The sequence below is a fragment of the Phalacrocorax carbo genome, chromosome 26 (genome assembly GCF_963921805.1).
Source record: "Phalacrocorax carbo chromosome 26, bPhaCar2.1, whole genome shotgun sequence".
In the NCBI taxonomy this organism is placed as follows: Eukaryota; Metazoa; Chordata; class Aves; order Suliformes; family Phalacrocoracidae; genus Phalacrocorax; species Phalacrocorax carbo.
Window position 1 is genome coordinate 1,508,396 of NC_087538.1, and position 24,415 is coordinate 1,532,810.

Below are 24,415 nucleotides of genomic sequence, written 5' to 3' on the forward strand. Positions count from 1 at the left end.
TCCTTGTGCCGGCTTTTATGCTTGCTGGCTCTCTCTGCAACCCCGTTTCACTCTCTAAGCTGGTGGAAAACTCTCTGCTCTTGTGGGTGCGTTCCCTGTCTGCTTGGGGAGTTAATGTGGCTCCTAAGGAGCTCTAAAACGTGTGCAGGTCAGGGCAAGCGAAGGCACAGGGATACAGGAGCAGAAGGAAGGAGCAGATGGAGAGATGGGGGCAGCAGCAAGGCCTCTCTTTTGGTGGCACTGAAGTGAACCTGGTTTGTGACATCACGTCTGCAGCTGCGACTGACCGTATCTGTAGCTTTTCCTTCAGTAAGCCCGTAACATTGTTGGCCTTTGAACCTGACTTTCATGTACTACATGTCAGTCAACGGTGACATCCCAGAACACTGACTTGGCTGGATGTGATTCTGCTCAAACATGTAATTTCTCAACTTGTTCTTTTTTATTTATTTTCTGGAGCTTTTTAATGCAAAACTCACTCTCTGACTCGTGCCGCCTTGCTTGACTTGACTCCAGTGTCTTGGGCTTTTTCCCCGTGTTGTTTATCCTGTCAGTACCCCTGCGTCCCTTTTTGTTGGTGATCTCGTAGGCATCAGAAAAGCAAAGGATTCTGCTTTTGCTCTGCTGTGAGATCCAAACCTGTCCTGAGTGCCCTTTTGTTAAGGAAAAGAGCCGCAGGAGGTGGCCGGGAGATTATTCACGGCAAAGGGATGAAAGTTCTGTCAATCTCAAAAATGTCTCTGGCTGTCAGGAGCCTCTTTTGGCATTTTCTTCTCTATTCACAGTGAAGAATGCGAGACCTCGCGGCTCAGGTAACGAGCAGCCTGCTGCAGTTTCCCGAGGTGACCATTCAGGCCCTTGGGGAAGATGAGCTCACGCGAGGGTCTGTGCTGCGTGGGCGGTTTTCCAGAGGTGAGCCTTTTCCTTGAAATTGGGTCTTGCTGTGAAGTTGTTACTGCCTGGAGGTGACCTGAGGCACGGGGTCACAGTATCAGCTGTGTCAGGTTGGTGCTGCTCAGGTGCGTCAGGTTTTGAGAGAACAGAAAGGATGAACTATGACAAAATGATGAAAAATGTTAACATTAAAACATTAGTAGAGTTAAACTTTGAAAGGACAACAGCCTGCGGCAGTCTTGAGCTATTAAAATAACACGGGCAAGTCAGTGAGCCCTCCTCAACTTCTAATGGAATGAAAGGCAGTTTACAAAAAAGTCCTGGTGTGGTTTTGGGCTGTATTTATTGGTACCATCATAACATCCCGTGCAGAACTAGTTCTCCCACAGTGTTAGAGAGGCAGCCTCCCCTGCTTTTTCTTTCCTAGCCTGACTAAAAACAGAAGGAAGAGGAAAGCCCTGTTGGGCGCTGCAGCCAGGTTTGCAGAGCATTTAATGGGACGCAGAGGAGTGTCCCGGGAGAGCTGCTGAGAGCGGCTGAGCAGATGAGGTAGCTGACTTTGTCGGTGATCTGAAGGTAGCGCTGGGGGCCTGCCTGGGTGTCCGGGCTTCTGCTGAGACCATGTAGAATCTCTCTGTGTGACTGTAAGTGCAGTAGTTGAGTTAATACTCCCTTTGTGTTGGAAGTAGTTCAGTGAAACTAAATGTGCTAACTTCTCTCTGTGATCAGCGTGTGTAAAAGTTGAAATTGGCTCCCGCAGTGCCCATTTTGAGGTAATTCCTTGTTGAAGTCCAAATCCCTGCCCAAAGTAGGCGTGTGTCGAGCAAAGTTAGTCAACTAGAAAAGAATTGGCTGAGATTTTGCCATATTTGAAGTATGCTTTAGGAGTTGTATTCTCATATGTATTTAGATGATTTCTAGCAAAACCAAGCTGAATATGGTATAAAGACTAGAGACCAATCTATTGTAATCTTTATCCCAAACAAGCAGAATTCTTCAGTGCAGGAATGACAAGTCCAAATGCAAAATCATAAGGTGGTTCATTTTACGATGCATTGGTTGAGGATTCAGTGGGTGATTTTCAATAATCGACCCGAATTCGGTAAGCCTCTCTTGCTCTGTGAGGTACTTCTGTTGAAGCAAAGGGGCAGTGATTGTGATTTTCCCGTTGTTTTCAACCCTCTCTTGGGAGTTTGCTTTAGCCAGCCTTTTCTCTTCTTCCAGGGAGAGATGGGCTGGCCTGGCTGGCGTGTGGCCCTCAGCTGGAGGTCGTGAGCGCTGTGACGGGAGAGCGGCTCTCTGCACACCGTTTCAGTGGAGCCCGTGAGCAGCCTCCCACCATCCGCGTGGTGAAGGAGGTTTTCTGGCAGACGGGAGCGGGGCTGCTGGTTGGCTTGAGAGAAGCAGAGGGAAGTGTTCTCTGCCTGTACGACCTTGGAACATCGAGCGTGGTTACAGCAGTAGTTCTGCCAGGAAGGGTAGGTGCTTTTTAATGGGGGAAACGTTGTCAGGTGCTGCATAACGCTGTTTCAGGAGCAGCTTTGGAGCGTCTCTTTGCTAGGACGTCCATTGTCTCTATTGTGTCATCATACTGTCACTGCAGAGTGTCCAGTCGAGAGCACCTTGATGTGAAATCGTGGGGTTAACGGTACCGTTATCCTTTGAGTTTGCTGAGAGTCAAACAAGTTTTCTGGTTTTGCAGTAGAGCACATTGTTACCTCATTCTCCACTTTGACAAAAAGGCCTGGAAAACTAACTTTTTTTTTAGCCAGAGTGACAAAGAACTCGTCCTCACCCTGCCTTTCAAGTGTTGGTAACATACATGTCCTGAATGGTTCATTATGTCAGAAATACTGTCTTTAAAACATCTCAGACTTCCATGGCTGTGCTGTAGCTGACTTCGGCACATTCCCAGGAGTCTCGGACTAGCAAGCAGGTGACTTTAGAGCAAAGCACATTTTTCTGTTGACTTAGGATGGGAAAAAACAGGCTTCACTGCGTTACCTGGCAGGTGGTTACAGACTGACTTCCAGCCTGAAGCCCTTGAACCTCTGCTTATTGCATATGGTGCTTGTGCCGGTGGGATACTCTGGTGTAACGTTGCTAATTTTCCCTGCCTTCTCTAACCCATAAACTCAGATGACGTCCTTTCCCCTCGGCTCCTTATCTGAGTGTAGACAAGAGTCACCTTAAGGTAATGGAACATCAAGGTTCCCTCTGTCTTTACCACCTTAGAATCTGCGACAGATAAATACTTCCGTATTACTCAGCTTTCCAGAGCGTGGTTTGGTTTGACTTGCTAGAATCCAGGCGGGGTTTGTTTGTCTGTAGCGCTACAGTGTGATTGCTGGCAGTGAGCGTTTGTGGGGTGGTGATTTCTAACGAGCTGAGCTGGGTTGGTGCTCCGCTGTGTGGGTTTGCCGATCGTCCTGATAAATCTCAGCGATTGAGATGGAAAGGCAAGCTGTGCGCTGACATAGACGTGCAGTCATTCAGACTTGTAAAAGCAAATCTGAATTGAAAATATTAACGGTATTAAATTGGTTTATAACGGTTGCATGTTTCAGAGCTCTGGAATGGTATTTTCCCCACTCTTGCTGGTTTGTGTGAGGCAGAAGGGCAGCATGCAGAGTCAGGGAGCTGAGACAGGATTTCTGCGTTCGTTCCCAGAAGGAGCTGGCAGCAGTGTAGGAGAGTGTGCAAAGCCAGTGGCTGGTGCCGTGGGAAAACAGGCAGTTCCAGGAGCTTCTACAGGGAAAACTGAAGCGTTAAAACTGGGAAGCTGTATGCAAAAGTGGAAAAGGTGGATTTGGGGCCAGTTGTACAACAACAAAACGAGACCTTAAAAGAAAAAGAAGTTAACAGCAACACGGGAACTTTGGCTGATTCCGCAGCACGATATGTGCAGTGTTTCTGCTTTCCTCCTGAGAGTCATCAAGGCTTGGAGCAGCAAGAATTCGAATAATCAACGCACTTTTGGTGGTGCTTTGAGTAGCTGAGATGATTGGAGATTTCATCTGATTTCCAGGAAGTGTGAAACAATATAAAGTTGTCTGAAATACTGCGGGCACTTCTAGGAGTAGAATTCTTGTGGCCCAGGGGAAAGGTAAATTCTGTAGCAGATTGCCAGGCAGCGCAGTCACGGCAAGTGCTTGATACGGGAGAGGAGAGAACTTTGGGGCTTCGAGGTTTGGTCAATTTTTCCCCACCTCTGGGGAGAAAACCCAATATATATAAAAAAAAGGACTCCTTGTGGTGCTCACTGCTCTGTTCCGTTGTCGTGTAACAGGTTGCTGTTGATGTAAAGCTCCCTGGTGTCACTGTGTGACATTATGCAAGGAGGCTGAAGGGCAGCCCGTGTTCTTTTGTTGTGGAGCCTTAGTGCAGGAGCCCTCACGTGCTGGTGTCTCTGCTGGAGCCGTCAGGGCTGTCCCGGGAGGGGCTGCAGGTGCGGAAAGGTCTGTCTCCATCAGGGCCTTGTACTAAAGCTGCTGGCAGGCGGCTCCGCGTGTTACAGAGCAGCGTGCGCTTCTCCTCAGCCGGAGCTGGCTTTTGGCGAACCAGCTGCTGGGCTTTTTGCCGCTGTTTCGGCACTGAAAACTTTTCTGCTTTCCCTGGTTGCTCTGTTGATTCTAAATGAGGACTGGTGTAGCTTTCCCTAAGCTGGTATCTCCCTTCCGCTCTCTGTAACAAGACTCCCTTGCCGTGGCAGCGGTGTGTCTCCCCTGCAACTTGGCCGCTGCCGCGTCTGACTGAGAGCCGAGATTTGCCCTAGTACCTGTTTGGCAAAGAAGGCGTGGGCTGTATCCCAGTGCTGACGGGCTGGGGGCCGTGGGAGAGCGAGAGTGAGTTTGGCCTTTCTTACTCCAGTCCCTTAAATACGGTCAAGTTTCTTGCATTTAACGGATTTTCTGTGTTGTCTTCGAGTTAATGGTTTCTAAGTAGAAAATGGAACTTGGTAAGCTGTGATAATAGACTGCACCATTGCAGTTGGAGTGAGCTCAGCGAAATCCCTGCAGGAAACCCCGTAAACGGAAGGCAGTAACGGATTTTTGTACAGGACATTTTTGGGGGTTGGTTGGTTTGTTTGTTTTGTCTGGATATAATTGGGATCAATGCTGTGTTTTTAAGTCTGAGAAACCTGTATTTACTTTCTTGCTTCTGATGGGCTGATTCTGGCTTCACTTTTGAGTGATTTCTATCAAAGCTTGTCAAAGAGCTGAAATACTAACTTGTAGTTTTCCTGTAGGTAACTGCTGTAGAGCCCATAACTAACCCCGGAGGAGCCAGCGTGAGGCCTTGGCACCTGCACCGGGCTCTGCAAGGGTTTTGTGGCGTGGCAGCGGTGGCGACAGATGTTGGTCATCTGCTTGTGGTGGACCTTGGCTTGGATGATCTCTCTTGCAGTCAGAGGGAGAATGAACCATCGGGTGAGCTTGCGGTTTCTAAACTTGAACGGAAAAGTAAGAAAACTTGTGTCTTTTAAATCAACAACACGCATCCCACTTTGAAGCTACTGCTGTGCAGACGTTTATGGCTGCTGATGACAGGTGGCGGTTTGACATCGTCTGGCCCTGAAAGGATTAAAAATGGGAGTGGCTTCATACTCCTCCTAAGGTTACAAATACCCCCTCCCACCAGGGTCCCTCTGTCACGGTGATTCTCACCAGTGAGGGGTAGGAATCTGACCATCTGAGTCGGTGCAGCTGCCTGACAGGAAGGTGTGTCGGACGTGCCCTATTTCCTGGGAATGTTCTTCTGCTTCTGTTCATTGACTTGGGGCAAAGTTGAGGCTTGTTTTTTAAAGTAAATATGCCTTACCAAAATCCCTGCATTTCACCAAACGGAACCTGTACTTGGTGTACTCGGATTGCATACGCTGTTTTTGCTCTTACAAGAGTGGCCTCGGGAGCTGGTGTCACTTCAAGTAGCTTCACCATGAGGCCCAAACTCCTGATGTGCAGAGCCCAGGAAGAATTTGTCTATGGAGGTTTCGCTTTCACCTGGTTTTGAAATAGGAGCGAGGATACCTGTCCAGTCAGAGAGTTCCTGTGTGCTCTGAATGCGTACAGAATGGGAAGAGCAGACAAAGTATTGCATCAATGGGTATTTTGCCGGGGACGGTAGAATTAGATCATCCATGTTGTCACGTCAGTGTTTCAAATGCAACCTGAATGGCCTAACGCATTCCTTTATTGTGTGGTTTTGTGCGTGCAGGTCTAACAGTTGTCACTAGAGCTGCTGCTGGCGTTTCACAAGGAAGAGCAACCGTGAGCAGAGCAGGGAGACATCTCTACTTTCAGTTACAGTGTCCTTCAGGAACAGCGCTCTCGACCCTGTGCTACATCAGCAGAAGCAACCAGCTCGCCGTGGGTTTTTCCGACGGCTCCCTGTCACTGTGGAATATGAAAACTCTGCAGCGGGAGTAAGTCGGCCTTTGCACTTGGTCACGCCTGGAGGTGCAGGGCTCTCAAGGCTCTGCTTGAGGAGGAAGTCTGTTAATTTAAAGAGCCCTTTTTCAGGGAGGGAAATGTGGAGTGTAATCTTGGCCTGTTTAGGAATCCCCTTCTGAAGTAGCCATTGAGCCATACCTGGATTCAGTGGGCCGCCTTCTCCCCAGCGGGCTGGGATTGTTCTCCTTATTGTGCCCGTGGGCTGAGGAACTGCGGAAAGCTCCCTTCTCTGGGTTCTGTCAAGCAGTCAGGGTGTGAGAGAGCTGCTTTCCATAAGGCAGTTTGTTCCACCAGCAGTATTCAGTGACAGCAGGAGTTGTGTGTGTTTCAATGAAAGAGATTGTAGACATTATTTCTCAGAACCAGGTCCTGCAATGAGGGCACCCATTGAAAGGCTGAAGTATGTTAATGATGGGATTGTGGTGATCATATTCTTTAAAGCGTCCCGGTTGAAAGGAGTGAGACGTGAAGGATCAAGAGCTGATCTGTGGCTGAAAAGACATTCTCTCCCACATTTCAGCCTCGACCAAAAGAGGGGACTGACCCATGCCAAGGCAGCGATGCATGGGAATGAAAGTCTGCTTGGAACACTTGGAGGGGGAATAAGGGTCATGTCAAGGGATAAGCAACAGAGAAATGAGGGAGATGATTTCAGCTCTGCCAAAGAGCAATCCCCCCTGGAATATCTGACCCAATTCAGATCGGGATTCACTTAAGCAAATCTGCAGTGACTCACCGGGAACTATTGGCGGCATGAATAGAGAGTGGAGGGATAGTGAGGTGGCAGGAATAGATTGTGAAGGTGCAAGGAAGGTTCAGAAGACTGGAGGAGAAAGGCTTTAGATAGTCCAAGTAAAGAAACAAGACACTACTGGTGTTTGGCGCTGTTTTCAGCTTGTGCAGAAGAGAGGCTGCATTTTCAGTTCAATATTGAAGCAGGCGACAAGAGTAGGAAGAATCTTTTGCCTGGCAGCTGAAGGAATCTTTCATGTTCCTGCTCCGCAGGCAGAGGAGGAGATAAAGCCAGGTTATTGCCCGTGATGGACAGTAATTTCCTCACCTCGTGGCTGTTGCATCAAAAGCAGTCGCTCCCGTGACTCCCTTGTTTGAGACGGGAGTGTGACCTTCTGTGCCTTGAGGAGAAGCACGTCAGGGGCTCTTTGCTCAGAAGATGCTTCTCCCCTTCTACAAACAGGCAGGGCCACCAGGCTCACCTGCTTTCTGTTTTTGTTAACCCTGCAGGCACCACTGTCAGCTTGAAGGAGGAAGGATTCCTGTCTGCGCCGTTACTTTTCAAGAGCCTGAGCACGATCCTCGCAACTGCTGCTACTTGTGGGCTGTTCAGTCGACGCAAGAAAGGTGAATAAAAGCTTACTATCGGCCACTGGGATTTTTTTTTTTTTTTGAGCATTTGTTCACCTAGAGTTGACCCACGTGTATTTGTTTTGTTGAATTAGCCGTGCAGGAGATTCTCTCCGGTATGGAAGGGGCTGATGGTGCGATTTGTACAGGATGTAACAGGGATGGAGAGGGACCTACTAGTTCCTCCCTGCTGAAAGGCAGCAAAGCGACAGTGGCTCTATTTCTGTGCTGGCATTCTTCAATGGCTTCCTTTGTTTCCTGATGACTGCTTCATGATTTGCCTGATATTCACACCGTGGTATGAAAATACCATGGAGCGCAGTGGAGGCTGCAGCTCCAGAGCACTGACGGTGCGGATCCACCAGCCTGCTGCCCCTAAAGGAGGAGGTGACAGCATGGCCGGTTCCCTGGTGCCAGCCTGAGCCTTGGTGAGCCAGCTCAGCTCGGCTGGCAGGGAAGGTGCTCAGCAGCCAAGTCGGTGGTTTCCTGCTGGGCTAATGACTGAAAGGAGGGTGTGGAAGGTGCCGTGTGTGCAGGGGAGGGACTGGAGCTTTGGTGGGAAGGGAAGGGGAGAAAGATCTGCCCCTTTCAGCATCAGCAAGCTATTTACTCAGCTCGGCTGCTTGTGGAGTGGCAATCTTTTTCAGTTTGACTGTAAAGCAGTTTTGATTGCGAGCTCTTCAATGCCAAGAACTGTTCCCAACCATTTTTACTCCACAGAACATCTTGAAGCTTCCAGATTGTATGGGTAGCCTTTGCCCCAGAAGCTGTTAGTGTCCGTATTTCCTCCTTTGTGGTTTAGCGGCTAAATGTGACCAATTCTTAGGTTTTGGGAAGGGCTGTTTTTCTTTTCAGTGAGACAGTGCTATTCAGGAAACCTCAGCCTAGACCTAAGGAAAGGGTAACGAGGACTATAAAGCAGCTTTGTAACCAAATGTCATCATTTGTACCTTTTCCAGTGAAGGCGATGCCGTGAGTTTACATCTGTTGCAGTTAGCGTTCGCAGACAGGAGGCGCTTGGCTTCAGGACAAGTCATGTACGAGGTAAGACGTGCACGTCCGTGAAAGGATGGAAAGAGTCCTTTTCCCTAAGGGAGTATCAGTGAAGTTGGCAGGGGGAATATTGACCATGACAATTCAGAGATGACTTAAAAAGAAAGAATCTTTTGCTGAGTCTTCCCGGGCACGGCCTTTGTCCATACTTTTCGAAAAGAAGTCGTACAATTTCATACCGCCGTGTCGTGTGTTCCAGGCAGGGCCGCCTGCAAAGAGCCCGTATAAATTCAGTTCCTGAAGAGGCAGCAGCTTTTACAAATAAAATGATTCTTCATTTAAACACCAAGTGAATGGCCTGTAGGAAGAGAAGACAGGGCTTTGAGTAGCTCTGTTTAACCAAACTGCAGAGTTGAATAAGGTTCTGTCTGTCTCCCTTCCTTAAAACACGGGCGTACAGCTTTATTCTGTTCCGGTCTTCAGGTTTAAATTCTTGTTTTCCCTTTGAGCTCTGTCAGCAGGACTTCACATGACGCTCACCTGCAGGGTCTCTTCGGTGCTGGTCCTGAAACTTAGTAGCTCTAAAGAGAACTCTTTCTACTTTTTGGCTGCGTTACCTACGAACTCTGCTCTTGAAGCCAGCAAAATAGGCAAATACAGTAAAGAGTGGTCTGATTTGGTCAAAAAAGTATATGTAAATTTTGAGAAGTGGCTCCAAAGAGGTTGTGTTTAAAATAGAGATGAACTAGCCTTACCTCTCTGTTATCTAACAGATAGAAGACGCGTTTTTAGAACGTATCATTTTATTCAGTGTTACGCCTGAAACCCTTGCAAAATCTTTTTGATGGGAAAGTAATCTTAATTCAGAGCATGTCTTTCCTGTTGAGGTGCGGTAGGAGAGGATCTGTGCTCTACAGCCTTGATATTTATTAGTAGTATTTCCTAGAATGGTTAAGAGAAAGCTTGCCTGTTCTCAGAGTAGGTGAGTTACATGTAACATATCAGGTCATACGAGAATGGATTGTCTCACGCCAGTTCCTTCTAGAGCTCTGAAACTTTAGGAAACTTGGGTAGAATGAGGTACAATCAATTTTTTTTTTATTTTCTGGTAGGTTTTTGGAGATTTTTAGCTGCTTAGCTTTTGGTTTTGTTTGGTTGGTTTTTAACTGTAGAGCTGCTCTTTGTCCACAATCCACACACCCATGTGTTGTAGGGTAGAGCATTTGACCAAGTGCTGTATTTGGAAAGACAGTATTTCAGTCAATGCTTGCTTAGCAAATGGTGGTCTCAGAGGTTCCACACAATCCTGCTGGAGTTTCTGTAGGTCTCAAAGTAGTTGGCTGACTCTGTAGGAATTCGTGCCCCTAAACGCCTTGCCCACGTGCATGCCATGTCCGCCGGGTTGTTTTGCTGTTGGCTGCACTTGGTGAAGGCAGGGAGGCATATTTCACCCTTTAGTCCCTGAGGAGGTGAGAGGAGGAGCTGGCAGGAGCTGACGTGGTTTGAGAGAAGAGTGTGACTCAGGAAGACGTTCTCATGGCTACTCCCGAGGGATGGGCTTTCACTCTAGCGGTGTGTGCCTATAGATAATGCCTCGCAAGAGAGCTTTGGCTGCTGGAATGCCGTGACTCCTCTAACTTCATCAGTTCTGTGATCCAGTCATGGAGCAAAGCGCTTTGCATGCCTATGTATGGCATTATTTCAGATCTCCCTTTCTAGATAAATACGTAGGTTTGTGAAGAAACCGGGATGGTGCAAGGAATTCTGCAAAACACATTTAGAACCAGTAATGCGAGGGAAATGCTCAGTTCTGAAAATGTGCAAAGCTTTTACGGCCAAACTTACCCGTTACGGTTTGACACTCAGTTCTCTTGCTTGTCAGCTGTAGTTTCTCTTTGCCATCAGATTAAGCGCCTGGGAGAGATACAGTACAATATGCAGGTTCTATTAGACATGGACATTCTTTCCTACTGAGGTATAATGTCTGCTTTTCTCTCAGAATGACCTTTCTCTCGCCTGTGAATTTTTCCGCAGGGTTTGGCATCCTGTGTTGAAAAGTACAGGTTGGATCTGACGGGTGGAGCCTTTCCCTTGAGAGGGCAGGGCAGCAAGGCCAAACTACTCAGCTGTCAGGCTGTAGAAATCTTTACCAACTGCATTGACAGAGAAGACAGCGTTGATGAAGGTTTGTTCCTGATGCCCGTCTTTGGTTGTTCTAAACTAAATGGCTTTGGCATCCAAGCAGTGAATGCTGTTCCATACCCACAGCCTGAAAGTCTTCAATATCTGTATAGACTAACTTCTTGGGCTTATTTCAAAGGAAAAACTGGGTGCTTAGGTTCTGTGGGACTTGTTAAAATAAACCCTATTTTTCCCTGCAATGCTTGCTGACATGCTGTAGCGATGTATGGTGGGGTCACCTCTATAACACCTGTCAGTCATTTTATTCCTCCAGCTCTCGTCTTTGAACAGTAGGATCATCCCCTCCATTGCTTAGGAATGTTCCCTCAACTTTCTTTTTTCCCCTCTTCCAACCTATGCCTGCACCTGCATCCAGCTGGCGGCTGGTCACGAGTGCTGTTCCCCAGGGCTCGGTCCTGGGGCCAGATCTGTTTGATACCTTCCCCAAGCACCTGGATGAGCCGGCAGTGTGCCCGCGTGGCCAGGAAGGCCACCAGCATCCTGGCTTGTATGAGAGAGAGTGTGGCCAGCAGGAGTAGGGCAGTGATCGTCCCCCCCTACTCGGCGGTGCTGAGGCTGCACCTCGAATCCTGTGTTCAGTTTTGGGCCCCTCGCTACGAGAAAGATACTGAGGTGCTGAGTGTGTCCAAAGCAGGGCAGCGAAGCTGGTGAAGGGTCTAGAGCACAAGGTTTAGTTGGGATCTTAGGAAAAATTTCTTCACAGAAAGGGTTGCGAAGCAGTGGAACAGGCTGCCCAGGGAAGTGGTGGCGTCACCATCCCTGGAGGGAGTTAAAAGATGTGCAGACGTGGCGCTGTGGGACAGGGTTTAGTGGTGGGCTTGGCAGTATCGGGTTTACAGTTGGGCTCGATGATCTTAAGGGCCTTTCCCAACCTAAATGATTCTACGAGTCTATGATCTGCCTGTGCACTTTGCCCTCTCTGTGTCTAATAGGTTCCTACACCTACAAGCTCTTAAAGCAAGAGCTTCTGGCTTCCCTTGTCTGGATCGACAGTTAAAACTCCTCTGGTGTCTTTCATTACCTTGCAATAATGAGATGTGCATCTCTGGGTTTGCACATCCAGTGATGCTCTGAGCACATCTCTGAGCCGGCTGCAGTGATAACTTTCACAGCCTTTTGTTTGGGTGTGTGAATGCCCTTCCCTCTCTTCTTACTGGCCTTAACTTATGTCTGCTGTTACAAAGATGACACTGGCATGACTTTCTAGGCTATTTGTGTTTATTAGCTTTGTCTTAGTCGTGAAGAGGCAGCTTCCACCTCTTTTGGGGTGCCATCCTCTAACAACAGCGTGTCAAAATCTAATGAAAACCCCTTTGGATTTTCTCCACCTGTGTCATGATTCTGAGGAGAGGGCCTTCTAAAACCTTGTCAAAAACAACCAACAGGCGCACCCACCAAAAAACCCAAACTAAAACCAACAAAAAAGGCCCTTTCGGTCCCCTTTTCATGAAGTCTGAGGCATGGAAAAATGCTTTTATCCAGAAACTATTCAAGTTGTAGGCCCACATGAGCTTCTGTTGGATGTGGGTTGAGGTTAGAAATGAAGCTGGCTTCTGATTTATGAAACTAATTGACATCTTCAAAGGCAGTTTCAGCGGCTCACACAAGTGAAAGGGCCCAGGAGTTCACGATGACGCACAGTAAAGCGTGGGAGGCTCCCTGAGCAGCCCTGATGAACTCAGCAGAGAACAGAGACCCATTTTGCCAAACGACCTGTCTCCTGGTTCCCTGCTCTGTCAGGGTAAAGGATGCACCCCCCACTTTGCTCACATCTGGAGAATGCCTTCTCCCCAGAGACGACAGACCATGCCACTTCTTGAGAGAAGCCGAGTGTAACATGGTCAATGTTTGATGTTAAACTCTTTGTTCCAACCTCCTGTTTGTTGGGGTTGGGTTTTGGTGTTTGTTTTGTGTGATAATTGTGTTCTTTCATTCTGACTGTGCTGGAAAGGAGCTATTCGTAACACTCGTAATCGAGTCGAATCTGGAAATTAATAATGCCAGCTGAGTGATCAAGTGTATACGACAAGAATTTGTATGCTTTCTAAAAGCAGCAATGTATGTTTTCCTAGGGTGGTGGGTTGTTTTTTGGTTTTTGTTTTTTTCTAACCATCTTGATGCACTCTTACTGTATGGGAAACTTGATTACCTGACAATTGTGTATTGGGTTTGTCTTAGGACGGATACAGGTTGAACTCGCAAAGGGGGGCAGCATGACTGAAACCTATCACAGAGGTGATGCTATGGTGTACATTTTTAAAATTCTTCTTAGTCAAGTGTTGCGTTTCATGAGTGACGTAACAGAATGAAGCCAAACTAGAAAGTGATGTTTTGAAAATGTCAGATAGATTGTATTTTCTCCCAATAAGAAACAATGTCTTGTCTTTTCCAGTCATATCTCCTGACATCAGTGTCTCCGTCTTCAGCTGGCAAGTGAACACACGCGGCCAGGGAAAACCATCTACTTATCTGGGTGTATTTGACTTTGACTGCTGGTATGAGGCTCAAATGCCAGGCTCACTAAGGTAGGTTTTTATGAAGCTGGTTTCAGTATCCCCCCCCATAATTCACTGGAAAGTCGGCGTTTAGCTTCTGCGCTTGTTTTCTTTCAGGCCAGAAGAATCCCTTCAGGACTGCCCCTATTTTGCACTGTGGTCACTGGATGCTGTGACAAGCATGACTGCTCCAAACCTCCTTCTGGATGTTGTGGTGCAGGAGCGCAGCCTAAGCTGGAGAGTTCCTCCTTCTTACCCACAACCTGAGCTGTGTTTTCACCCAAGCACCTATAATTTTGGTAGGTATTACACGGCTTTGAGTAGTGATAAGCTTAAACCGAGCTCAAATGCCATTTATTGGTTCTCCTGGTCACTGTTTGTCGCGCAAAAACCCAACCAAACCGAAACACCCCAACCCCCACCCACCCAACTGTGATGACGTTGTACTGACCAAGTGTGTGCTGTTGTGACACCTGCCTGACAGGCGGCTGGGTCTGGGGGTTGGGTGCTTCTGTAACGCAGCCCGTGAGGTGGTGCTGGTGATCAGATGAAATGACTCTGGGCTGAAGCTCAAAGCGCAGCACCTCGATAGCCCCGGAGGTAAAATTTCTACACTCAGCCATTATTTTTCTAAAAAAGGCTGTAAGTGATGTCATGAGGAAAACGGGTACTCAGTTGTACCTTTCCAGAGGTTGCTGTGACAAAAATGTAAACTGGTGCTACCATCACGGTGAGAGTATGGAATGTTGTCCAACGTTCGTTGTCTCTGCAGATGGCACGTGCCTGCTGAGCTCTGGAGTTGTTCATGTGACGTGCAGCGGCTTCCAGAAGGAGGTGAGCTTTTACTGTGTCTTTATGGAGAATGTCAAGAGATGGAGCTTTCCTAAGCTTTCCATGGCGCTGCTTTCGGTGTCAGGGACCATTTAATGCTCCTCCTGCCCATCCACACGCGTAACTGCAATTGTACCCTACCAGTTTTATCAAATGTAATGTTTGAGGTCCCCTCTTGGGAGTGTAAACCCACCGTTGCCTCCCGTTGAAGCACGATCAGGGACTGAATGTCTAGAAAGGAAGAGAGCGCTGCTCTAGGAGCAGGAAGAGAAAGTCGGGGAAAGCTGTTCCTTCTCTCTCATCAATGAGTGCAACTGCCTGCGTGGTCCTGAGTTCGGGTTCTGATCCCTGATGAGCTGGGAAAAGAGGACAGAACGGAGAAAAGGAAGCATCGTTCCCTCAGAACAACCTTCAGGCAGAGGAGCACTTGGTAGGCAGGGGAGAGCAGTCTTTCCCTGCCCTCATCTTCCTCTCTACTGGATTCCTCACCAGATCTGTGGGGGTGCGTTAGGGCAAAGCGCACTTGTGCACAGGGTGGTAGCTAACATGAACGTCTTGGCAGGTTGGCCTGGCCCATAGGCTGTTTCTTTTGCAAGCCTGATGTAGGCTCTTCCATTCAGATTGGGTGATCTGATGTCAGCTCCACGTTGGAAATAATTGGGAAATGCAGAAATTTGTCATACCCTTTGCTGAATTGAGACTAGATCATTCAGAGGCTTGTTAGGGATTTGAGCAGGAATTGCTTGTGAATGTGAGTAAGACAAATCTCAGAATTAGGGACAAGAAGCTTGGTTTGGGGTTTTGTTTGCCACCGTAAGTCGTACTCGGTGTGTTTCCTTGTCTGAGACTGGTTTTCAGAAAAAGATGGAAATCTGATGTGTGTATTTGAATGTGTAGAAATGGCTTTGAATGTGATGATTTTGTTTAGAAGGGAAAGATACTTGTGAATGTGCTTAAAAAGCCAAAGAAAGAAGCAAACAAAAAGCAAAAGCCCTAAAAAGGACAATTTGATGAGGGCTCAGTCTTGGGCCCCTCGGGACAAGAAGGACATAGAGTTGCCGGTGCGTGTCCAGAGAAGGGCAACAAAGCTGGGGAAGGGTCTGGAGAACAGGTCTCATGAGGAGAGGTTGAGGGACCTGGGGTTGTTTGGCCTGGAGGAGAGGAGGCTGAGGGGAGACCTTATCGCTCCCTGCAGCTGCCTGACAGGAGGCTGTTGTGAGGTGGGGGTTGGTCTCTTCTCCCAGGTCACTAGCGATAGAACGAGAGGAAACGGCTTCAAGCTGCACCGGGGAGGTTTAGGTTGGATATTAGGGAAAATGCCTTCACTGCAAGAGTGGTCAGGCCTTGGAAGAGGCTGCCCAGAGAGGTGGGGGACTCACCATCCCTGGAGGTATTGAAAAGACATGTAGACGTGGCACTTGAGGGCCTGATTTAGGAGACATGGTAGTGTTGGGTTGACAGTTGCACTCATTGATCCTAGAGGGCTTTTCCAACCTTAAGGATTCTATGATTCTATGTTTCTATGTTCATTTCACCTGGAAGAAGTACCAGAACACCAGCTGCACTAAGCTGCTCCTTAACAGTGCACGTCTGTGCCTGCCTGTGCTTTGCCCTTCTGAAGGATCGCCACGGCATTAGAACACAGTGTTTGAAGCGCCTAAACCTGAAACCTATTAGAACATCAATGTTTCACTTCTTTTCTGTCATCTTGGGAAATGACAACTTAATGTTTGGGGTGTCGTAACTCCTTCATGTCTTCATAGCCTGGAAAGCTGCTTGATCTTGGCTTCACTGCTTCCATGCAAACGTTGCAGAGTTCTGTTTGTTCTGTCCCCTTCGCGCATTCCTGATGGCAAACTTCTCTGCACCCCATGTGCCATGGGTATAAGCAGGGCACGTTGCTGGGAATAGTTAATTGGAACGCAGTAAATTGAGAGGATAATGCAGAGGCATGCAAATAAAGATTAGAATTAGCCTTTGGGAAGTTGACGTGTCAGGGGAAAAATTCCATGTGCTCCTCACAGCAACAAGCAGCCCAGCCTGTGATGCCTGAGTGAGTGTAGGGTTAGAAACAAGCACTTACTGTTGGTGGTTGGGATGTTGACAGCAGGTGGGATTCTCCTTTGATTTCGCCTGTTACTTTTAGGAGGAGCAGTTAGACGCGGTCTTGTCAGCTGCTGCCCAGACAGGTTCTGTAGGGCTTCTGACTGGCTGCATTAAGCTTTGGACATCTAAAGGTAAGACTTGTTCTGTTTTTTTTATGTTGCATGGTTTCTTCGTTTGGAATTCTTGATTCATTTCTTTTTTGTTCTCTCTTTTTAAAGAGCAGCCAAGTTCTGCTGCTAATTTACAGTTTGCCCTTGACTGGACGTGGAGCCGAGTGATCTATACAAAAGACGAATTTGAGCAAATCTGTGAGTACTAGTGCAGCCATGCTGCAAACCTAGAGTCAGTCTTTCCAGTTGAGCTCATTCAGTGATCTGCTGGTAGATGGTCTTGCCCGCAGATCTGGAAGTGCACTTTGAAACTCTGCAATGGCTCTGTAGGCTAACGATTTCATACCTGTTCTTGAAAAGGTGTTGCGCTGTTTGACGGCTCCTGCAGCTCCACTGACCCGCAGAGGTTACAGGCTCTGCAGCACCGCCAGTTGCTTTTGAGCAACCTTAGCACAGTCTTGAACTGTTTTCTAACAGAGGCACAAGAGCTCCCTGGAGAAGGTTTGTCACAGTATTTCTAACTCTCTGGTATGTCTTATGAAGATTTGGAACGATGCTGGGGCTGTAATTGTGGAAAGAGGAGCTTCTGTTGGTTTTGCTGATTGGCAGAAAGTCAGATGTAGCGGGGAGAAGGGGCTTAAATGGGAGGGGTTGGGGCTGCCACTTACCGCGCGTTGAGCTCAGGGCAAGAGTTTGTTGGGGAGCTGGTGCGAGTGGGTGGGGAGGCTGCGGTCAGCAAGGAGCTGTGCAAGCACCCGGCTTGAAATTACAGCAACGGGATGTGGCACTGTGACAAATACTCCCTTTGATTGTCAGCTAGCAGTGCGTGATTGCATGCAAATATTGGATTGGAAATGACTAAAATCAGAGAGGAAGCCTAAATGAGTAACATGTAAAGTGAGTTGCATGAGTTTCTGTAGCTGTTTCTATTAGAACTTGTTCCTGGCATATTGAGGAGAAAAGAGAAAATCCCTTTGCTAGAGTAAACGTCTCTGCTACGTGAAGAACAGGTGCCTTATCCATGAGTGGATTTAGTAGTTCCGACTTCACTTTTTTTTATTAAACCTTCAGTGAATCTTCTTCTTTGTAAGGGTTGCATGTGATTGTGGGCTTTTACTTCAGAGAAGGACGTGATACGGAGTGAAAAATGCACAGGCAAAGATTTCTACCATGTTATTTTTCTACTTTCTCTTTAGTGCAATGAGGGGAGCTTTATAAAAAACAAAAGAAATTGCACACCAACAGTCCTCTTAAGCTTCTTTTCATGTTTTGCAGACTTGACACATAAGCTGGCGGTGACCAGCCTCGCAGCTTTGTATGCACGAGTGGTCCTCTGGTTCTGTGGGTCCCGCCTCCTGCCCGAGGGCTCAGGTAAGCCTAAACTGTCACGCGTCTGTAGCAGTCAGTGCTTCCTATGAACACCTGCTTCCCCATGGTTTTGTCAAGGCTTCATCGATACCAAGTCGTGCCCGTTCAGTGACAGCAGATGCTGAAGTTCTGCTGCTGAAATTGAGATTTCACTGTTTTTTCAACTGCGTCGTGTAGAATGATGGAAGCAGTTTCTTTCCGGGGTGTTTCTCAGAAACAGCACTAAGCCTCTGAGGGAGGGAGTTGCTCGTGCCCACAGCTTGAAATCCTTGGGATTGTAAACAAGTAACTCCTAAAGCCCAACACGGGAATGCTTGATTTTATAGTAAAAGCCTGACGTGCGTGTTTTGAACTTTTTACGGATTGTTTGAGGAAAAAATACACCTTGGAAATAGTTCATCATTTGGATGGGTTATAAATCCTATTGTCAGCCTTAACTGCCTTACGCATGTTCACGTGACACGTTTAAAAACCCATTCCCTTTGAGAACTGGGGGTTTTTTTTAGAGTGAACTTCAGCTGACACTACATGTTCTGGATGCTACATCACCTGTAAGCTTGAAATGGCACTTAGGACAAGGAGGAACTGACTCCTGTGTCGTAGGTCTCTTTTAGCAAAGGCAGAAGGAGGCTGGGCTTCTTTCAAAGTCGGAGGCTTGCCTGTGCTTTTGATGCTTAGCTTGTGTGTTCTTCTGTCTTTTTAGTCAAAAACTGTAGGTTGAAAATGTGATATGACTTCTTTAACTTACTTCTTATTTATTGCCTGTAGGTGACGAGATGCGTTTCTCTAGACCTTTCTACAATTATCCTCTGATTCGGAGCTACTACGCTGGTCATCGACAGCAACTGGAGCGTTTATCAAGGTAGGACGTGCAGGAAAGCTCTAGAGCAGTTCCACTGCAAATTCAGAAGCGGCAGCGAGTGGCTTTTCCATCAGCAGCTGTATTTGCTACGCTTCATGCATTTGCTGGCAACACTCTTGACTGGAGTGATGCGTGTGTCCTGCTGAACAGAGAGGTTCCTTTCCCGTGTTGAAATGTTGATATATACCTCTGCTTAGTGCCCTTTGTTGGTATCATCATTGTTTTGACGTGCACGTAATTCATTGGCAATTCTGTGTCATTTGTTACCACTGGAAAAGGTCGTGTGGTGAGGACAGGATCAGTCACGGCCAGGTCAGCAAGGCACGGCCTTTGCAGAGCAATTGTTCTGGGCACAGAAGAAAGCGTGTTTTAGAAACAAACAAAAAACAAAGCAAAAATAATCTCTCTGAATGACCAGTGATAGATGGCGATAAGGGGATTGGCCCAAATCTCCCACTCCCAAGCACCGCGGTGTCGTTGAAGGAGATGGGCAGAGTCACATGCAGCTGGCACGGCCAGCGCTCTCCTGGCGACTGGATAAAAGCCCCTTCCTCACGGGAGCTCCCTTTCCTGGGCTGGCTCACGAGCATAATGGTGATGTGCCTTGGGTTAGGTGAGAACAGATTTTTCTTTGGCAACTGTTCTGTAACCTAAAGAAAGTCCTCAAGTAGCCGTGGCTGTGGCACCGTGAGCAAGGTGCAGCAGGAGGAGTCCAGGTGGAAGCTGCTCTATGTCAGGCGCTGGCTTTCAAGCTCCTCTTCCTGCGCGTCCTTCTCAGGTAACTCTCGTACAGGCTCACGGGCTCCTTAGAAGCACCACCTCCAGCGTGCTGCTTCTGCTCGTCCTCCTCGGGAAATGAAAGGCTGGCGTCGCAGCCCGCAGGAGCCTGCGATGGGCTTCTGAGGAATGCAGTGTTTCACAGGCCAGCCCTCCGTCACTGTGATGGCACGTGCAGAGGCGCAAACGTGCTGCTTCAGGGGATACCAGAATTCAGCTGCGGGCTCAGCTTTCTGACCGTGACTGTTTTTCAGTAACAGAAGCGAGGTGCTGAGACCAAAGCCTGACATTGCCGTGCTGGGGTCTCACCGCTGTGCGTGGGAACACTCCCGCTGGGGGCGTGAGGTTTGGGGTAGCTTTGCTCACACTGCCCTTGTATTACAAGTAATGCGGCACAAAAGAAAAACTGAAAACTAAAAGGTCGCTGCAACTTTCCCCTTAATAAGGGAGCTTTTTGGATTCCTATTTGGAGCTCCTTTAATAATTCACTAGGATCTAATGAGCACCTTTCACCTGACTCCGAAATTTCTTTCCAGTCTATTTCAAGTCACGATCGTGCCTTTGTCTGTTTGTTCCTTTCTTGGGCTCGTGGGAGCTTTTGCTGGTTTTGTTTTGGCTGGAGGAAATCTGTGACACCGAGAGGCTGGAATTAGTGTTTTCCTCTGTCAAATCCTCGCTACGTTTTGTTCCAGAGGCAAACGGGACTCTGACTGCCTGATGATCGATGGGATGGTTTCCCAGTTGGGAGACCAAGTTGAGGAGATGTGGCGGAGAGAGGAAGGAGGAACGGGGAAATACCCACCTCCTAGTTTACAGGTGAGTGTTGTGTTCCCTGAAAACAACCACCACCACCACCACAAACCCCAGCCCCAGCCCAGCCCTCCCCCAAAGCCAATGATTTCTCAAAGAGAGGACTTTTAAAAAGCTTCTACCTTTTCATTCCAGGCACTGCTGGAGCTCTATTTGCTAGAAGGCGTTGAAGAAAGCCACAAACATGCAATCGTATCCCTTGGAGTTATTTCTGTCACACCTCCAGTATACGCGCATCAGGGGTCTGAAATGTCTGTCACCTCCGCGTTCGATGCATTTTCTAATTTGTGCTTCAAACACACTGCGGATGAACACGTGTAGTTAAGAATTAAGTCGCAGACAGAAGCATTGTTGGATTTCTTTGTACTGTGGATTGTTTAGGAATGTTTAAAATGTTTTGTTGCAAAGTCTTTTCTGATGTGAGAAAACAGGTTTACTAAGCAATGTTAAAGGTAGAAAGCTCCCCTAGATTGTCTCAAAATGTAAACTGTTTTTCATTTTTGAAGCACCCACAGCTGTAGCAAACAGCTGCTTCCTCGAGCGATGCACTAGAATGTGCTGCTTCAGAGCAAAAGGATTTCTGACAGCGGTGTACCAGGACCTGATGTTGCTGAAATCATCCATTTTCCAGCACAGCTAAGAGGGCTTGCTTTTGTGCTGTTACAAGTGCAGGCACACAGAATAATAGAGAGAGAGAAGGGAAAAGTCATTGGGCAGAAACTGAATTTTTAAGCTGCCGAAATACACTGTGTTGCTTTGGTTGTGTGTTGCCTGACCCGAGAGGGGAGCCTAGAGAGCAGGGGCTTTAAAGCTGTTGCACCCCGGAGCTCTCTGATGAGAATAGACCCCCCAAAACAGCTGTCAGAAAGAGAAAGTGACACTGCCGATGAGTGATCCACATACTGGTTTAAATCCAGTTTTAATCATGCAGAGCTAAGCTGTGCTGTAAGGACACCCTAATTTCACTTGTTTTATATACGCTGGAAAGGAGGGAAGAAACCAGCTGTAGAATTTGTTTGCTTTAATAATCAAGCATTGGCCGTTCTCGTGTTTTGAATGTCCAGCTGGTGGCTCCAGTGAGTAAAGAGGGAGCCTGTGTTTCCAACGGAACTGTTTAAATATCGAAAGGCAACCTTTCTGAATGCCTTAGAGAAATCAGAGAGTCTGTCTTTCTGGTTATTTATTCAGAATGCAATTTTGTTGTTAGGGCCTGACTATCTTCAGGTTGCAACAGCATGAAATGGCAAGACTAATACATGAGTATTTTCTGCGTCCTACCACTATGATATTCTTATTTCCTTTTAGTATCTATTAATATTCTATTAACAATAGTAATAATGTTATTTCATGTGATAAATTGTTGGTCTTGCAAATCTATTAGCCTTAATTAGATACTTGATATCAGACAATTTACTTGCTGCTAGACATCACGCATCCCTTTCCGAACAAAACAGAACCTTCCGTCGACTCCTTCGCAGCTGCCTTTGCCATCCCTTCGGGCCTTGTTAAGCTTATCCAAGGATTTTGGCTTCTAGACCACAAGGACTATGATGTAAGCATGTGACAGTTTAGTTGGGCACACATTGCAATACAATGCTATGATCTATCAAATGATGTAAAAACCCTGGTGCTTAGCTGATACCAGGTGATAAAACATGGGAAGCTTCTTTTGTAATGCTGCTTCAGCAGCACCTTCAGCAATACGTGATGATCTGCAGTTTGGTTTTAATTACGTTGAGAGGAAATGGATTAAGACAATGAAGAAGTCAGCGTTAATGCTTGACGTGTGACTTGCCAAAGCCGTCTGTTCAGGTTGTTCTCAGCAGAGCAGTCGAGCGCTTTCTCAAAAGCAGTGGTTTGGGGACTTTAACTATTCAAACTGCCATCCTGGCAGCAAGATTTGAGACAGAAGACCGCAAAAGTGACTCTTCAATCTAATTCATGTTCCCTCTGATGCTGAAGGTTGTTCTTTGCCCGTCACAATGTTAATATAACCTGTTTGCCTGGGAGAATGACTTGTCTTTATGAGAGGTGATGTTTGCCTACGGAGATTTGGTTATCCTGGCCAGGTGTGAATCACTCCTGTCAAAGGACTCCCTTTGTTCTGTACGGCTCACGGAATATTTTTTTCTGCAGACACTTCAGCATTTATATTTACCTGTCCGGTACCAAGCCCTTCATTAGTCACCATCTAAGTTTATTCAACAGAGATTCACCCTTACTGAAGACACTTTTGAATCGTTTTGTTGTGCGCGTGTGTGTCTCTATATCTTAAGAAACCTGATCTCTACCTTCTGCAGAACTCCCTGGCCCTGCTGGTTGAACCAACTGCAACCAAACCTGTGTCGTGGCAAGACGTGCGAATTCTTCAGTCCCTCATGTGCCAAGGAGAGCATAGGCGAGCCCTCAGATACACACAGGTGATGAAGCTCTCGGCCTCCAGCTGTAGCGAAGTGCGGCTTTTCCTCACTGTGCTGTTGTCCAATAGGTAAAGAAATATCTGCCACCATTTTGGCACTCAAATACTGTGAGAGGTGGAGAACAAACACTAGAAATCACAATCCCCTACACTTCCTTTGAACTTTGAGCACAATATCTGGGGGGCATCTTTTTGGTGATACCATTAAGATGCCTTTACGTCTCACAAAATTAACTGCAGGTGCATGGCGGAGGCTTGGGCTCTGCTGCAGGAGCACACCACTCAGTTAAAGGAGGAAGAGCTATTAAAAGACATGTATGACATCTGTCGGGAGATGGGACTAGTGGAAGACTTTCTGAGGCTGCCTTTCACAGACTCTGAACAAGTAAGTGTGGGCAAGAGGAAAATCTGAACCCCTCTTTGCCAAGAGAAGAGGCAGGGTCATCATATATGTTTTCAAATGTGTTATTTCTCATAGAAGTGTTTGGAGAAATTTTTACGGATTCATGAGATTCTTTTAGTCCAGCACCTGCAGCGTGCCAACTGTACGGCAGCCCCACAGCTGAACCAGGCAATGAACGTTCATCTCATGGTAAGCGTAAAAGTCCTGCCAAGTGTGCAAGGTTCTCTCAGGGGTTACTAACTAGATTTAACAGCGCTCAGTAAGAATCCTGCTTTCTTTATCACACCCTTCTTTGAAATACTTGCAATAAGCCTCTGCACCTTACGTTACAGCTGAACCTAAAAGTTGAACAGAATGTGTCACTGCTCCAAAGCTACCCCGTGCAGTTGGAAATCCTGTGTTCCAGGCTGTTGTTGACTCCACTTTGAACAGTTTGTTTGTGTCTGAGGATTAAATAAGTATCTCCTGTCAGCCACTCTTACCATTCAGATATTCAGGGACGTATGTTATGTAGGGTTCGGATGATTGGAAGTTGTTTGGGTCACTGTGGAATGAAGAGTGTGTTGTACGTCATCTCTGGTATCTCACACGCAGCTCTGGGTGCCAACCCACAGGCAACATTTGCATCATGGGTTGTTCTTTTTATTATTTCCTCAAGTTATAGCATGAGGTCTGCAATTCCACAGCTTTCGTTTTACCACTTTTAGGACAGAAATTCTTACTTAACTTCTGAGTCTCAAAATAGGCAGGTCAAATTCTGTGTTATGGGAACTTCTGTTGTGGTTCTGTGATCCATTTGCTGCTTTCCAGAACCATAGTTTCCCAGGGAAGCAAACTTGTGGGGTGGTTCTGGAAGGTTGAGGTCCTGCGTTTGAAAGCTTCCATCCCGGGGGAAGGGGTGTGTAGGCAGCTTTCTCTTCCTCATTTTAATCCTCACTTCCTCTTGTCCAACGGAACCCGCCGCTGCCCTGGAGATTCAGTCACCTGGGGCAGTGGCGTTTCAGGAAAAACAAGGGAAAGGCTGCTGTTTTGTCAGCCACGTGAAACTTGTGGGTGCTGACAAGCGTGTCAGACTGAGGTTCTGCAGGGTGCCGGCATGGTTTTAGCTTAAAGTTGTAGGTTCTGCTATTATTCTAGTCTTCCTTCCGCTTGGCTAAATATACAGGGTGAAACTTCTTGCTTTACGCTTTTTGTTCACCAGAACGATCGTGCTCCTCGCTGGAGACAGAGAGCAGTTGCCAGAAATTCTCTCTCAGCCCAGCACGGCAAGACCCTTCCTAGAGGTCAGAGGCAGCTGGCTGTAGAGAGAGCCAAGCCTTACCACCTGCCT

At 47.3% G+C, this 24,415-nt stretch overlaps 1 protein-coding gene across 1 annotated transcript; it reads left to right on the forward strand.

Moving 5' to 3' along the window:
• Window positions 1-791: 791 nt before the first annotated feature.
• Window positions 792-24,415, forward strand: LOC135317463 (protein ELYS-like; the record flags this gene model as incomplete). Its single annotated transcript, XM_064473756.1, has 19 exons — window positions 792-912; window positions 2,119-2,372; window positions 5,144-5,324; window positions 6,112-6,319; window positions 7,590-7,706; window positions 8,669-8,753; window positions 10,737-10,887; window positions 13,297-13,429; window positions 13,517-13,698; window positions 14,172-14,269; window positions 17,730-17,817; window positions 18,583-18,676; window positions 20,146-20,269; window positions 20,399-20,455; window positions 21,669-21,815; window positions 22,564-22,751; window positions 22,923-23,067; window positions 23,161-23,274; window positions 24,287-24,415. Coding segments are annotated over exons 1-19 (2,616 nt in total), but the record flags the coding sequence as incomplete, so codon positions are not given.